The sequence below is a fragment of the Lonchura striata genome, chromosome 11, assembly GCF_050655825.1.
Source record: "Lonchura striata isolate lonStrDom1 chromosome 11, ASM5065582v1, whole genome shotgun sequence".
NCBI lineage: Eukaryota > Metazoa > Chordata > Aves > Passeriformes > Estrildidae > Lonchura > Lonchura striata.
Genome location: NC_140713.1, coordinates 2,686,219 through 2,701,578, shown reverse-complemented (window position 1 = coordinate 2,701,578; position 15,360 = coordinate 2,686,219). Strand labels below are relative to the sequence as shown.

Sequence of the window (15,360 nt, the reverse complement as noted above, 5' to 3'; positions counted from 1 at the left end):
TCCTGGAACTTTTTCTGCAGGATCGCCTCATTCTTGGCATGTTCAAGGTGTCCCCCTGCTCTGGCTCTGTCCATCCGTGGGGCCAGCAGGTGATCAGAGTGGAATGCTTCGCCAGGCAAGAGGGGATATATGAGGAGCAGCTCTACATTGACATCACAGGAAGAGACCCCAAGGACAATCCCCTCGGCATTCCCTTTACCCTGATGGCCGAGTCCTACTTCCCAGGTACCTACTGCCCACAGTCACACCTGCTGCTGATCAACACCTAAACTTGCTGCTTGGATAGAGAGGCATGCTAGCCCTGGTGTCCCACCTTAAAATCCTCAGAGGTTCCAGCCCTCTTCAAGTCCACCAGCGGACTCATCCCTTCCAGGCTGAGAGGGATGCATGGAAGGATAAAAGGAAAGCAATGCTCTCTAAGACTGAGGTTGACTGAGCTCCATCCTCACAGCCAGCTCCCCCACCCAAGGCTGGGTTTAGCAGTCACCCAGGCAGAAAGGGCTTATCAAGGCTTCTGAGAGGCCAGCAGGGTCATCAGGGAGGCTTCTCCATGCTCACCCATCTGGTCTGTCCACAGCACTTGTTAAAGATGTCAAGTTAATCTTCAAGGAGTACCCGATCTGCAGCAGCACCAACTTCTGCCACGAGCTGCAGTCATTGAAAGGCGCGGGCCTGTTCATCAGAGATGAGAACAAATTCGTCTTCCACAAGGTTGTGGTTGGGCAAGAGGCTGAAGCTCATTTCAATATTTACAATGCAAGCCGTCTGCCATGTGATGTGGCCCTCTCCATCAAACCCCTGCCTGGAGAGGTAAGAACTGAGGCCAAGGTGGTGGTTGTCCTCTAAAGGCCGTGTGAGAGCCTGTTTTGTTCTCCAGATGCATTGCTTCCTGTGGCCCAGACTAGGCTAGCTCAGTGCAGCTCAAACTGCAGGAGAGAGCAGCAGAGCCAGGGAACAGTTGTGTGGAATTCTGCATGTCTGGGGCAAGGTTTTGGCTCACACCTCTGGGTCTTCAGTGGGAGAAGTGAATCCTTCTAAACCTCTCTTGGAAGCACACTCGGAGACGGGCTGTTATGAACTGACATGTCAGGGCTCAAAGGAGAGCATTTTCTCAGTTACGAATTGACATGCCAGGGCTCAAAGCAGACCATTTTCTCAGGGTCCCTGGCTTTTCCTTCTCTTTGAAGGCCAGTTCTAGGTTATTTGCAGGATCTTCCATGCAGTGCCCACCTCCCATATAGGCTGGGGCAGCTGCCAGGACTCAAAACACACAATGCTTTAGCACAAGGTCAGCATGCCCTGGGAGGGAGGGAGCCTGTCCAGGGAAGCAGGAAGGGAGACACTGTCTGGGGCTGTTCTCAGTAATGCATTTATGAATAAAACTGTGTCATGATGAAAGGTATTTTCTCCTAACACTGCTCTCTGGGTTCCCCCAAGGAAAAAAACCCTATCGAAAGCATTTTCAAGGTGGATCCAGTCAAGATGTCCATTGCCGCCTCATCCTATGCTCTTGTGAAGGTGACCTTCACCCCACCAGACGAACAGGACTACGACTGCATTATCAAGGCTTCCCTTGTCATCCCAAAATGGTAACTAACCCTGTGAAATACTGGGGGAGGCCTCGCTGACAGCTGCCTCTCCCCTGGGAAGGCACAGACCTCTTGTTAGCTCTAATGCTTTCGGTAGCCTTAGGCAGAGTTCTTGGCATCAGATGATCTAGGAGTAACTCTTAGAGCAGAAAAACGAGGCTGATGATTTATTCTCTGTGAGAAACTATGAAGACAGGGAAATACTCCGTAGCGAATTGGAAGCTACTGAGATGTGCTGCAGCTGAGCTCTGGCCGTTTCCAAGTACAAAGGCTTAGATGAAGCAGTTTCTGTGCCAGCAGGTCAGCAGGCACATTTTGCTCTTTGTTTCCGTACAATTAAATGATCCTCTGATTCCCTGGCATTCATTAAGTGCCGCCGTGCCAAGCTGCAGCCGCCGGGCTTCCCCTGCCCGGCAGAGGCACGGCCAGCTGCGGGGAACGCTCCCCTGGATCTCCAGGAGAGCCGGGGAGCGGCTGAGGCAGAAGTTTCACTGTCTGCCTTGGGTGGCGGAGAGGCGGCGTCCGAGGAGATAACGAGGGAGCCGACTCAAGGCTAGGGAAACAATTTCAGGTTTAATCCAGGCTCCGGGGAACCCGGTGCCACGGAGAATCCAGCAGCCAAAAGCGCCCTCGAGGCTTTTGCAACGTCTTAAATAGCGGGGCGGTAGCAGGGGGAAGGGAACGCCCATTGACCCGTGCGGGATTTGGGGCAGTGGAAGGTGAAAGGATAGACAGACACAAAAACCAATGGGGAAACTGAAGGGAGGGAGCCCGGGCCCTCATCCAATCCCTCGAGGCCCAGGGAGCAGATCGGGAGGAAGGCGCTGGGAGCCGAGTGACGGACCAGGGAGCGGGGAGCGGGGAAGTGCCCGAGCGCTGTGAGGGAGATCGGCGCTGAGGGGGCGGCGGGAAAACGCGGGGCGGAGCCGCTGGGAGAAAATGGCGGGTGGAGGGGCGAGCCGCTGCACAACTGTTACAGGAATATAAAAACACACTACAACAATTAAGCTATGCTTTTGCTTGTTGCATGTCTCATCTCACTGCAGCCAGGGGATTTGCCATATCTCATCTGATGCCTCGTTATTTACCTGCTGCACTGCTTGATTCAATTAAGTGAAATTAGTTTTAACTGTTATTGTGGAAGGCTCTGGCTCTTTGGAGCAGATTCCTCTTGTGAATGGCCCCGAGTGGATTGGGAAGAGGCTGGTGGGGGCTGTGTTGTGCGGTACATGAGCACCAAGCAGGGAAAACACTGTGGGTGGCCCTTGCTGCTTAACTTGCCCGTGAGAAATGAGTTAGTGCCAGCTGAAATTGTTTCTGCGTCTCTCCTGCAGCTCTGTGAGAATTGAACCTCGGATCGTGACCTTCCATATCAGCGGGAAGGGGCTCGAGCCACAGCTGACAGTCGTGTGCCCAAGTGCTCGCAGCAAGAGGGGAAATGCCGTGCTGCGCTTCAAGAGGCTCCAGGTGGGGGATTCAGAGACGCTGCCCCTGGTCGTCCGTAACAATGGCATCGCACCTGTGGAGGTGAGGAGGACCTGCTCGAGGAATGGTCTGGTTTGGGAGCAAGTGCTTGTGGCACAGGGGAAGGGTCCCAAAAAACATGGCACACCTGGGAAGAGGTGTCAGAATTCTTTTTAAGCAAGTGACCGACATCTGTTCTCCAAGAAGAGAGTTCTTGGAAATTTTCCATCCAGGCTTTCTTCTTCTAAGTTGAACACAAGAAAAGTGGTGTTTTCCCCCGTCTCTCAGGTCACCGTCTGTTCTCATGGACATGTGTGATTTCCCACTTCCATTAGATTGTATTTGATCCTAGTTTACTACCTTTTAAGTAAACTTAGTTGTGCTTTAATTACATTCTGCCCATTACTTTCTGTCCTGTTTGGTTCTGTGTCAGTTCTATCCAGATGCTTCTGAACACCCTTTTTTCCTGCTGGTTTGACTTAACTTTTGTGCTAAATGCTGTTTGTAGTGGGAGAGGTGCTGGGCTCTCATGCAGGATCAGCAGCACTGTGGTGTCAGTCTCCCTGTGCCATCCTGTACTCACACCAGTATCATTGTGCTCTGGGTTCCCTTTTCTCAGTTTATGTTATGCCTGGAGGATAAGCATGGAGTGTTCTTCTTGAGAAGGAGGGCCTCCACACTCAGGATATTCCGCACTGGAGATGTGGAAGAGAACTCCGTTGGAAACGGTAAATCCATTAACCATGAAGTGTGATCATGCAAAGAGGGAAAGCCTGTGCCCTGCTCTTGGCTTCTCCGAGCAGCAGCCAGATGTTAGGCACACTTTCTTTTATTGGGCTCTGTCTCCCAAGCTTTTCTTGGGGACTTTTTGCAGGGTCTCCTCCTAGCAAGTTGTAGGAAGTTCTTCTGTTCTTCTAGACATGGTGGGTTGAGTTGTGGGGGGCTGTCACTACCTCAGTGGACCCTCTGAAGTATTTGCTGCATGTGGGAAGGTACCAGCCTAAACACACACAGCCCTTGAGCACAGAGACAGCCAGCAGAAGCCAAAAGCACTCTTTGGCTCAGCTTTGCATATGGCTGGAAGCAAATGGAATGAGGGCTGGGCATCAGCCTGAGGTTAAGCTGCTTAAGTGGTGCTGTGTCTGGAGGTGGCAGTCCTGTGAACAGAGGAAGAGGTTCTGGGGCCACTGGGGGTAGAACCTGTGCTTAGAAGGCAGCTGGTTTCAACCTCTTATTCCTCATCTATCCTGTGGAAATATTTCCTCTGTACAGCTGTATCACTTAATCTGATTTCCGTTGCTGTGCAGAGAGCAAGCCCCCAAAGAAGCTTTTCTTCCTTCTGTGTTCTGGGCAATCGACAAAGTTTGATGTCATTTTTAAACCCACTCTGGCTCAACGTCTGGAAGAGAAGATTTGTCTGTTAGTGGGGGACATCTGCATGACCCAAATAGAGCTGGTGGGTGAAGGCCACAGGGATGAATTCACCCTCGGTGGATTAGAGGAAGACATCCAGGAGAGGAATGCTGAGAGCAGTCTGAAGAAAGACATCATTGATGGTAAGAGAGGACAGGCTGCCAAGGTGTAGCAAGGAAGAGGAAAATGTCGGATCATGTGTGTCCTCCCTCTATCCAGGCCTGGGCTGTCACCCACAGGGCTTGGTGGCCTGTGGGCATGGCAGCCATGCGTGCAGAGCAGCGTGTGCTGTGCTGCATGTCGCTGGCTTAGGGACGTGTCAGGGTGTTTCCCTGGAAGTGGTGGGATGGGGAATTGCCTGGGGCACTCCCTCCAGAGGGAGGAAGGCTTGGAGCAAGGAAGCATTGAACATGCAGGTGTTTGTGCACGTGAGGGGGGCAGGTGGAGCTTCCTGCATGCTGAGATCCCTTGCTCTCCTCCTTTACAGCTGTCAGAGTGAATCACCTCCAGTTTGGGTACTGTCCTGTCAGGAAGCCCTGCCGCAGGACCTTCACCATCACCAACCACACCCGTACAAAGGTCATGCGCTTTGAGTGGGAGACAGACGCCCCATTCCAGTTCTCCCCCAAGGTGAGCATGGACTGCTCTGCCTTTCCCCATTGCTCAAGCCCTGCCCTGGTGTTCCCAGGAGCTGGCAGGGAGTCCTCACGTACCAGTGATAGCCTGTTCCAGTGCCACGGAGGAGATGCAGCCCCTGGCTTGGCTGGGCCATGGCTGCCAGCCTTGCAGAAAAGGCTTCATGTTATGGGAGGTGGCACCTTCTGTTCATACTTTTGGATATCCAACTTTGTGTACATCCACTCTGAGGTGCAGATTCCTGGCATAGGTGTTCACCACATCAGTCCCTTTTGCTGTCAGTCCTGGCCTACCGTCCGCAGGGGCTGGCCCAGTTCCAGTCCCTTTGCCCCCTGGCTGACCTCTCCCAGGCCGCATGGCTTCCCCTCCCGCACCCAGCCCGTGGCTGGGCAGGGGAGGTCTGAGCTCTTCACTGACTGGAACAAAAGAGAGAGTTGCCCTGGAGTTCTCCGCTTTTAACCCCCCTGTGTTCTCAGACGTGTTTCCAGTGTCTTCAGTGGTCACACCACGTGTCAGCATTCAAATCTGACCACTGATTGGTTTGACCCCAACTTCCTGAGAAAACTCACTTCCTTGTCAAACCAGGACACCTTGGCAGGGACCAGGCTTCCAATTTGGTCTTGACTCCCTCTCTGATTCTCCCTAGGTGGGACACCTCCATCCTGGCTGTGCCAAGGGCATCACAGTGATCTTGAAATCAGATGTCCCAGCCACCTTCAGGAGGCACCTTGTGAGCTGTAAGGTGACCAAGATTAACTTTGAGCTGCCACAAAGGAAGGTTCCTGATTGGGATGACCAAATGTGCATCGTCACATGGAAGGAAACGACCAAGAAAGACCTGGCAGCCAGCTGGCCTCAAAAAGAAAAGGTTAGAAGCAAAATGGCCAAAAAAGCCAACCCAGCTTTTACACAAAGAACCACCATAACACCATCACTGTTGGCTGAGCAGCTCCTGCTTTCTCTGGACATTGGACAGCCGTGAGGTTCACCAGCAGTGCATTCCAGGGGAGAGGTGGAAACACAGTGACTGGATACACTCACACGAGAGGGGGAAGCCTTTTGGCAAGAGACCTTTAGCCACACCCAAACTGCATCAGTCTGTGCCACAAGCACAAGTGTTGCAGCCCGTGTTGAATGGGGAACGTTTTCTTAGTTTATCCCATTTTATGGTGTTAGAAATCTCTTCACCTCATTTCGTGCCTTTTTGCCAACAAGGAGTTAAGTCTGCTGCACTCTGCCCCTTCTTTCAAAGCGGAGAGAAATCCACTTCTCCTGCATATGAACCCCAAGTTTTGTCTGCCTGGATACCAGAGAATTTGATTGTCTCTGTATTGTGTGGGATATCTCATCATGGAGTAGCTCAGGCACCAATGACAGTATGGAGGAGTCCAGAGAAGGATCATCTCCAGAGCTTCTTGCTTTTATTGTCATTATTGCCTAACACACTCATCTTGGGTGATGGTTCTTTCTGAGTTTCTGGACCATTTTAAGGCCTCTATACCATCCTCTTTTCTACCAGAACATGTGAGGGTGGAGACTTTCCTAGTGAGATCTTTCACATCCCAAAATGCCCATCCTCAGCTCCCAGCAACGTAGCTGTTGCTCCAAGCAAGATATCTGGAAAGCACTTTCTCCTAAGACAAGAAGAAAAAGGTGCTTTCTAGAACTCTTCAGTCTTGGGGTTCTCCATCCACAGAACTCCAGCAGGGGAACTTAAACCAAATTTTGAGACCTGCTGGATTTCAAGGGGACCAGGAAAAGAGTCAGTGCCTCTACAAGGTTGAAGTACAGGACTAGAGCACAGCTATAGTCTCCGTCGATATATTAACAGCTGTGCTAGTGACTGCTTTGATCCGTGGGTAGAAACAACTACTGTAGCAGAGCAGTCTCAATGTTGTCATCTTTCCAGGGAAGTAAAAGTGAGTGGTCCTTTCTAGTCCCTCCGTGAGGCTGATCTTGGAGGCCAGAAGATTCCTTTCTCAGCCTGACTTTCTGGGCTCTGCTCAGTGATTCCTCCCTTCTCTGTTTGCAGGTGATCGAGATAGCCCCGGAGCCAGCTCACACTGTGGTGGAGGAGAGCAGCCAGGAGCTGGAGGTGTACCTCAGTGCCGTTGTTGCCTACACCCAGTTCAAGCTGAACACGACCGTGGTTCAGTTCAAGGATACCTTGCCCTTCCAGACAAGGACAACCACGTGAGTGCTGGAGGCCACGCAGGGCCCTGCGAGCAGGAGCTGCCTTTGCCCAGGGCTGGCCCAGTGCCGTGTTCCCAGAACTCTGCCCCAGCCAAAACCAGCACAGGCCCATTTATGTGCACACAAAGCCAAGCAGCTGGTGGTGGTCAGGAGAGGTTCAGTGCTGCCATACCTTTCTGCTGAGAACAACCATGGATTTGCTTTCACTGCATGTCTGCATCTGCTCAAGAATAAGTTTGCAGTCAAACCAAGACCTAAAGGCCAGAGTAAGCCCCTTAGCTTCAGTGTCCTGGACATCATGTTGGCCCTTTCCTCTTAAACTTCCAGACTCTGAAATACTTTTTGGGGCCACTCACGACAGCAGTCTAAGCATGGCAGAGTTGCCTGGCGAAGAAGATGCTCCTCGGCAGAAAGCAGTACCAGGAGTCCATCAGACAGTGTTACTGTACTATTTGCTTTATATTTATTGGACATTTTTTGTTACTCCTCCTTCTTGCTTTTCAGTTTCAGGCTATGCAACACGGGGAAGGTAGCCCTGGAATACTCCTGGGAGAAAGCTGCAGATAGTGAAGCGGTGAAGAAGCCATTCGCAACTGGTCAGATGAGTAAGGGCATTTCACTTGGTAGCTGAGGGCCTGGGAGAAGACTGCCACTTCACAACATAAATTGCTTTTTCATCCTTGTCCACATGTCCACTTTCATCAGCAGCTTCCCAGCTGCAGCTGGAGAGTTTTCTCCTTGTCCCCATCTGCCTTTCAGCCCCTTCTGTTCTTGCTCTGCCACTTCTGCTCTGCAAAGGAGCTGAGCCAGGCTCTGGGGAGAGCCATGTGCTGGGTCAGGACTGGGAAGGGGGATGTCATGTCATCTCTTTGAGAAGTCTGAGACTGTGAAAAGCAATGGTGTAACAAGTGAGCTGCCCTGCAGCCACTGTCTGTGCGCAGTTCCCCACTCCAGGGCAAATGCAAAGTCACTGTCTAAAACCAACTCTCCTGCTTTGGTACAGGAGTGTGTGCTGCAGGCAGAGACTCTGCTCCCAGACACTCTTATTTCCTGCCAAAAGTACTTGGTCAGGGATGCTCCAAGTGCATCCCAGCTCTCTTCCAGCTACCTGCACAGGAGGCAGAGTTGCTGGGAACACAGGATTTTGTCATTGAAAGGTGTTCTCTTCCTCTATGCAGGTCAGTTCGTCTCTGCTACTTTAAAGCGTTACAGAAAGCTGCTGGATCGTTTTAGGTGGCAGCAGGAGCATCCTTTCCAAATTCACCCTTCTGAGGCTCGGCGGCTGCAGCAGCCTGCCAAGCAGGAGCAGGATTTCAAGCAGGAGCTGCAGCAGCCCGAGGAGCAGGACTGTTCCAAGAGGCTACTCTACTCAAAGCGTGTTGGTTCTGCCCTGGAAATCTTCACAGATTTCACTCATGGCCTGCCACTGTTCTCCATCAACCCCTGCCATGGCATCCTTGCTCCTGGCCAGAAGCAGACCTTTCATGTGCAGTTCTCTCCAAAGTTCATGGGGATGTTTCAGACCACCGTGCTGTGCAGGTGGGAAACATCGACACACTTGCCATCTCATGCTTCTGATGGGTACCACTGGGCGATCACAGGATGGGACAGGGTGGAAGGGACCACAGTAGGTCATCTGGTCCTACTTCCCTGCTCAAGCAGGTTCATCCCAAAGCACATGGCACAGGGTTGTGTCCAGAGGGCTCTGGAATAATTCCAGTGAGGGACACACCCCACCCTCTCTGGCAGCATGGCACCTGCACAGGAAAGTTCTTCCTCAGGTTCAGGTGGAATTTCCTGTTCCTGTCCTCCATGCAGCGAGTACAGCTGTTAAATCTGCTGCTCACTGCTTGCACAGAGAGAGGATGCAACACTATGTACTCTGCAAGGAGACAGAAAAGCAGCTGGCCTGGAATGTTTGTCTGGTTAATACCAGTCCCTCTCTTCCTAGGATTCCTAACCTGAATCCGGCTCAGAAGATGGGGCAGGTGATTCTGAAAGGCAGAGCCCAGGAGCAGAATAGTCTTGGTGAAACTTTAGAGGAGACAGTGGAAGACCAGGGACTCAAGAAGGAGGTGCTCTGGAAGCCAATACCCAAGGAGCACCATTTGTGTCAGCTGGTGCATCCGCCTGGAGCCAGCACCATCGTGCCTCCTGCTGCTGATGGTCTCCCACCTGGAAACCTCTGCAGCTACCCTTCCAAGCTCCAGTGAACACCTCCAGCTTATCTTCTAACTACATACTTATAACTTTAATTACCTACTAAATAATTTTAAATTCATTGTTAATAAACAATTGTTAATAAATTGTTGTCAGCTTGTTTGATGGATATATGGGCTGAGTCCAATAAGATGGAGTTTATCAAGTCCAAGTGTAGTAGATAGGGACAGGCGAACGGAAGATTTCGGGATGTGACGGAAAGAAAGACCCCCATCCCCCTTTCACCCTGCAACATGTTATCCATTACCCCAAAGAATGTAACCACACCTAACCCAGTAGTCTTCCACTCCTAACTAACCCTAGAGACCCTGCCAACCCCCTCCTGACATAGCAGAGTCCCCCAAGACTATTTAAACCCATGAGATCAGATAATAAACGCTTTCGACCGTCCACCACATTGGTGTCCTGCGTGTGTCGTTAGCCCGAGTGGCCCAGGAGAGACTGGGCTGCCGTGCTGTTCCTTGAAACCAGGTCGCCGTTGTCTTCCATGAAGGCAACATAACTGGTGCTGAAGCCCGGGAATAATTCGCTCGGGTAGCGGGTGTCGCCTGGACAAGAGCAGCGGCCAGACCGGTGAAACCGTGTTCTCGGCGGGGGAGACGTCCCAGGACCCGCGGTCGTCATGGATGCCATCGCCAGGGTCGTAAGTGAGGTTCATAAGCAATGGGGAATTGAGTGTAAGCTCAAAGACTTTTATCTTGCTATAGCAAGGCTGCTTGAGCTTGGGGCAATTTAACGCCCTGTGGATGTTTTGCATCCGGAGATATGGGAAAAATGCACAGCCGTGCTGGCCGAGGACACAAAATCCTCAAGCAGCGGCAAATGCCTTAAGGCATGGGGCAAAGTAGAGAAAGCTCTGCGCAGAGCAATAGAAGAGCAGGAGACATGGAGCGCGGCGCGTACGTGTTTATTAGTTACACCCAAGCTAGGGGTAGGAGTGGCAACGCAAACCGCCCCTGAGGACGATCCACCCGGGAGCGGGGATCCGGGGGGGCCCGGCACGTCGCCCCCCTCCCCGGGCCGGGGTCCGGGACCCCCCCGCGGAAACCTCCCAAAAATCCGCGGCTTCCCCATCCGCCCCACCACCGCTGGGCAGTGACCCGGTACCGGAGGTGCAGCAGCGCGCAGAGTTCTTTTGGCAGAGCCTGGCGGGGGAAGCCAGACACAGGGAGGCCACGGCTCGGGAGGAGATCCTACCCACGCCGCCCCCGTATCCCTTTGAAAATGGCACCGGCAGCCAAGGAGAGGGGCGGGGCGCGGGCAGTCTCGGCGCGAAGAGCCCAGAGGCGCGGAGTTTTGCTAATGCGCGTGCGCGGGAGAAAGAGGAGGAGAGCGGCAGAGGGCTCGGAGCCAATTGGCAGCCACGCCTGACGCCACTACCATGTAAGGGAGGAACCCCCCCCCTGCAGGAGGCAGGGCGAGCCCGGGGGGCGGCAGCGGCGCCACCCCCGGCGGGAGGAGCGGGGTCGGAGCCGCGCAAAACGGCACCGAGCCCCGGAAGTGCGCTGGCATTCGACTTCCGACTCTGAGTCCAGCAGCAGCTCCGGCAGCTCGGAAGAGCTGTCGGGAGCCGGCTGGGACTCTGAGACGAAGAGAATAGAGCCAACGCAATTTAAAACAAAACCAAGTAAAGCTTTAGGCCGCACCGAAAAGCAGCCACAATACGAACCAGCCCAGTTTACCAACTGGGGAGAAATAAAAATAGCCTGTGCTGAATGGTCCCCAGCGGCTGCCGTACAAGCCTTCCCGGTGAGGATCACCGGCCCGGAAGGGAACCAGCAGAGGGTATATGCCCCGGTAAACCCAAATGATGTACAGTCAATTGTCAAAGCCATTGCAGAAAAAGGAATCAATTCGGCCATGGTCTCCACATTAATCAATGGTCTTTTTAGTAATGACGACCTGCTTCCCTTTGATATTGAGCGAATAGGTCGCATGATACTTGATGGTGCCGGAATGATTGTGTTTAGACAGGAATGGGAGGATAATTGTACAAAGCTATTAGCCCAAGCATCTGGCGCGATGCAGCCACTATGCGGATCGACGTTATCCAGGCTTATGGGAAAGCATGATGATATGATCACGCCTCAGCAACAAGCCATGCAGATGCAGGCTGAGGAGGTCAGGGCGACCACTCGGGCTGCTAGGGAGGCTATTCGTGCAGCCTCCCGGGTCGTGGCCAAGCCGTCGCCGTGGTCCACCGTGAGGCAGGCAGAGAGCGAAAGCTTCACGCAGTTCGTAGATCGCCTGCAGGCAGCGATAGACTCCTCTACCCTGCCGGCAGAGGCAAAGGGCCCCGTGGTAGCTGACTGCTTGCGCCAGCAGTGCAACTCTGTCACCAAAAATATCTTACGTTCCCTGCCAGCCGGAGCCAGCCTGGCTGACATGATCAGACATGTAGTGAGGGAAGAACACCTGACACCCATTCAGGCAGCCGTCCACACCCTGACCAGTGCCATGGCGTGTTTCAAGTGTGGTGAGGCAGGTCACATCGCGGTGAGCTGTCCCCAGCCGGCACAGCAGCCCGCCGCGGCGCCTCCACCCCAAGCACGCCCGAGAGGAGCCTGTTGGAGCTGCGGGAGGAAGGGGCACCTCGCCAAGGAATGCAGGTCCCAGCCCCAGGGAAACGGGAGAGGGATGGGGCGTGCGGGCCGCACTCAGCTCCTCCCGCCGCGAATGCAAGGCGGCCCATCTATGCCAACCCCCAGTGGGACGGGGTGCCCTTATACCCCATACCCCCACAGGAGGCAGCCAGCTTCATACCCTTGCCAGTGAATTTCGCAACACAGCCTGCAGTACCTTCGTACCCACTACCACCACAAGCAGCGCTCGTGCCGCAGGGTCAGCAGGGGACGCCCCAGAACGGGACCCCTGGGTGGCCCTGGCCATGAAAATAGGGAAGGAGCCCCTGATGCTATGGGGGACGTGCCGCCTTTATGGCAGTCAGGACCCCCATGTCATAGGGCTTCAGTTTTGGGCAGACACAGGAGCAGACTGCTCGATTTTTCCCCAAGCGCTGTGGCCCCAACACTGGCAATGCAACTTTAGCAAAGCAGAAAGGCAACTTCTGCACTCAAGTTGTCAAGCCCAACAGAAAGACCAATAAGTGGGTGGTCCCATCCGCAAGGGAGTGGAACAAACAGTAGCAATCCACCCCTACATTTTGCAAAACTCTCCACCCCTGATAGGAAGGGACATCCTTGCTATGTTAGGAGTCAGGATTACAAATTTATAATAAGGGCCACTGCCGTACACCCACTGCTGCCAATCAAACTGACTTGGAAATCACCAGACCCCGTATGGGTCAAGCAGTGGCCCCTGCCAAAGCCTCGAATGGCAGCCTTGCTGGAACTGGTCGACCGCGAGCTGCAAAAGGGTCACATAGAGCCCTCCACCAGCCCGTAAAACACCCCCGTGTTTGTAATCCCCAAGAGATCTGGAGAAGCTTATCGTCCCATCCGCATCTGGGATGTGAGTTTGCCAGCGATCCGGAGTGAGTCCTTGTGTGTTCCTTGCCAAATTTAATGACTCTATTGACTTCTGTGTCCAAGTTCTGATTGTTCCTAGGGTCCTGTACCACTCAGATGAAGAAGTGTACCACCTTTTCGAAGAACCTGACAGACTCCACAAAAGAGAAATAATCACAGGTATAACTATCACAATGCTGCTCGGCCTGGGAGCAGCTGGTACAGCCACTGGTGTCTCAGCCATCGCAACCCAACAGCACAGACTCTCTCAGCTGCAAATGACCATCGATGAAGACCTGCAGAGGATCGAGAAATCCATCTCCTATCTAGAAAAATCAGTCTCTTCGCTTTCAGAAGTAGTTTTACAGAATAGGTGAGGACTGGAGCTCTTGTTCATACAACAAGGAGGACTGTGTGCAGCTTTGAAAGAGGAATGCTGCTTTTATGCAGATCATATGGGAGTCGTTAAAGAATCCATGGCAGAACTCCAAGATAGACTGGCTCAGAGAAAGAGAGACAGGGAAACCCAGCAGAGCTGGTTCGAATCCTGGTTCAATCAATCACCTTGGCTCACCACTTTAATTTCCGCCCTGGTAGGTCCACTGGCAATACTGCTTTTAGCTGTTACCATAGGACCATGCCTGCTGAACAAGCTGGTCTCGTTTGTTCAAGCCCGTCTAGAACGGGCGAACATTCTGTTTGTGGGCCAGCAACAAATGCTGTAAACCAAAAGCTGTGAACACAGTCAGTTGCAAAAGCCTTCAAAACTCACCTTGCGAGAATTACTCAGGTTTACCAAACCCCTTTTTCCTTACCAAGTTACAAGTTTGTACCTCACTCCAGTGCCTATATCTACGACTACCTCATTTTATTTATGAAAAGGAGGGGGGAGATGTAGTAGATAGGGACAGGCGAACGGAAGATTTCGGGATGTGACAGAAAGAAAGACCCCCATCCCCCTCTCACCCTGCAACATGTTATCCATTACCCCAAAGAATGTAACCACACCTAACCCAGTAGTCTTCCACTCCTAACTAACCCTAGAGACCCTGCCAACCCCCTCCTGACGTAGCAGAGTCCCCCAAGACTATTTAAACCCATGAGATAAGATAATAAACGCTTTTGACCGTCCACCACATTGGTGCCTGCGTGTGTCGTTAGACCGAGAGGCCCAGGGGAGACTGGGCTGCCGTGCTGTTCCTTGAAACCAGGTCGCCGTTGTCTTCCATGAAGGCAACATCCAAGTGCCGAGTCCTTCACATTGGCCTGCATGTTGACTGGGGACACAGTGTCTGGACAGTACTCAGGAAGAAAGGGATCAGGGTGTACTGGTTGACAGCCAGCTGAACATGAGCCAGCAGTGTGCCCTGGTGGCCAAGAAGGCCAAATGGCACCTGGCCTGGATCAGGAATAGTGTGGCCCGTGTTGTAGACAGGCTTACGAAGAAAACTTTAACAAAAAAGGAGGCCAGTTAATAAACAGGCTTGCTTGCATTTAATTACAAATTGAACAACTGGAAGGAAACGCCTTGGGCTAGTCCAGAGACTGTTTCAACAATTTAGTAAATGTAACCTCGGGGTGTTTCCAAGGAAACCAGCTCCCAGGAAAGACCCGGGTGTCAGACACCCCAGGCCTTTTAAAGTCTCTTGTCTCCTGTCCTGGGTTGTAAGATAAGCTTGTATTCTATTTGCCATCTGTCGAAAGGTTGGGCAGGTTTGTTATCTCTCCCAAAGACAATGGTTTGCCCCGTAGAGGCAATGGTTTGTTTATACACTATTGACTGACTCACTGCCGGGCTGGTAAATGTAACACCATCCCATTGTGAGGGGTCCCACCCAGAGGGGGAAGCCAAGCACTCTATTATTGTATAAAGGGGTAGCTTTTTGGGGAGACGAGGCAGCTCTCTTTGTGGGACTCCCAGAGAAGCAGCTCGCGCTCTCTCTTTGCGGGATTCCCAGAGAAGCAGCTCCCTCTCTCTCTTCGCGGGATCTTGCAGCGAAGCAGCCAGGGAGGCAGCGACGGCGGAGCTCGGAGGCAACCCCGGCGCAGAGGAAGACCGGCCCCACTGCCACCAGATCTTCAGAGGAAAACTATACCCTTCTAAAGATCACCACTGCAGCTGCAGTTCATCAGCCACTGCAAGGGGAGCAATCGTCCCAGCAGGACTGCCACTGGCACCCCGAATCCTCAGGTTGTGGACTTTTTTCACTGGTTTTGTTTGTACCGATTGCATTTGCCTTTTTAAATTGTTGTCTAGTTTTCTCCTAGTAAAGAATTGTTACTCCCATACCCATATTTTTGCCTGAGAGCCTTTTAATTTAAAACTCCTAGAAATTCGGAGGGAGGGGGTTTACCTTCTCCATTGCACAGGAGGCTTT

The 15,360-nt window shown here is 52.7% G+C and overlaps 1 protein-coding gene across 1 annotated transcript in view; it reads left to right on the top strand.

The window, feature by feature from the left end:
- The window catches only part of LOC110482787 (axonemal central pair apparatus protein HYDIN), an 81,502-nt gene extending 70,546 nt beyond the window's left edge, over positions 1-10,956 (top strand). The window contains exons 57-69 of the mRNA XM_085589372.1: positions 21-225; positions 578-810; positions 1,438-1,589; positions 1,887-1,889; positions 2,924-3,116; positions 3,673-3,781; positions 4,361-4,609; positions 4,954-5,096; positions 5,749-5,970; positions 7,135-7,295; positions 7,800-7,900; positions 8,474-8,834; positions 9,247-10,956. Coding sequence (XP_085445498.1) covers positions 21-225; positions 578-810; positions 1,438-1,589; positions 1,887-1,889; positions 2,924-3,116; positions 3,673-3,781; positions 4,361-4,609; positions 4,954-5,096; positions 5,749-5,970; positions 7,135-7,295; positions 7,800-7,900; positions 8,474-8,834; positions 9,247-9,508 — 2,394 coding nt within the window. The 3' untranslated portion in view covers positions 9,509-10,956. The remainder of the gene's footprint in view (positions 1-20; positions 226-577; positions 811-1,437; positions 1,590-1,886; positions 1,890-2,923; positions 3,117-3,672; positions 3,782-4,360; positions 4,610-4,953; positions 5,097-5,748; positions 5,971-7,134; positions 7,296-7,799; positions 7,901-8,473; positions 8,835-9,246) is intronic.
- The last annotated feature ends 4,404 nt before the right edge of the window (positions 10,957-15,360 follow it).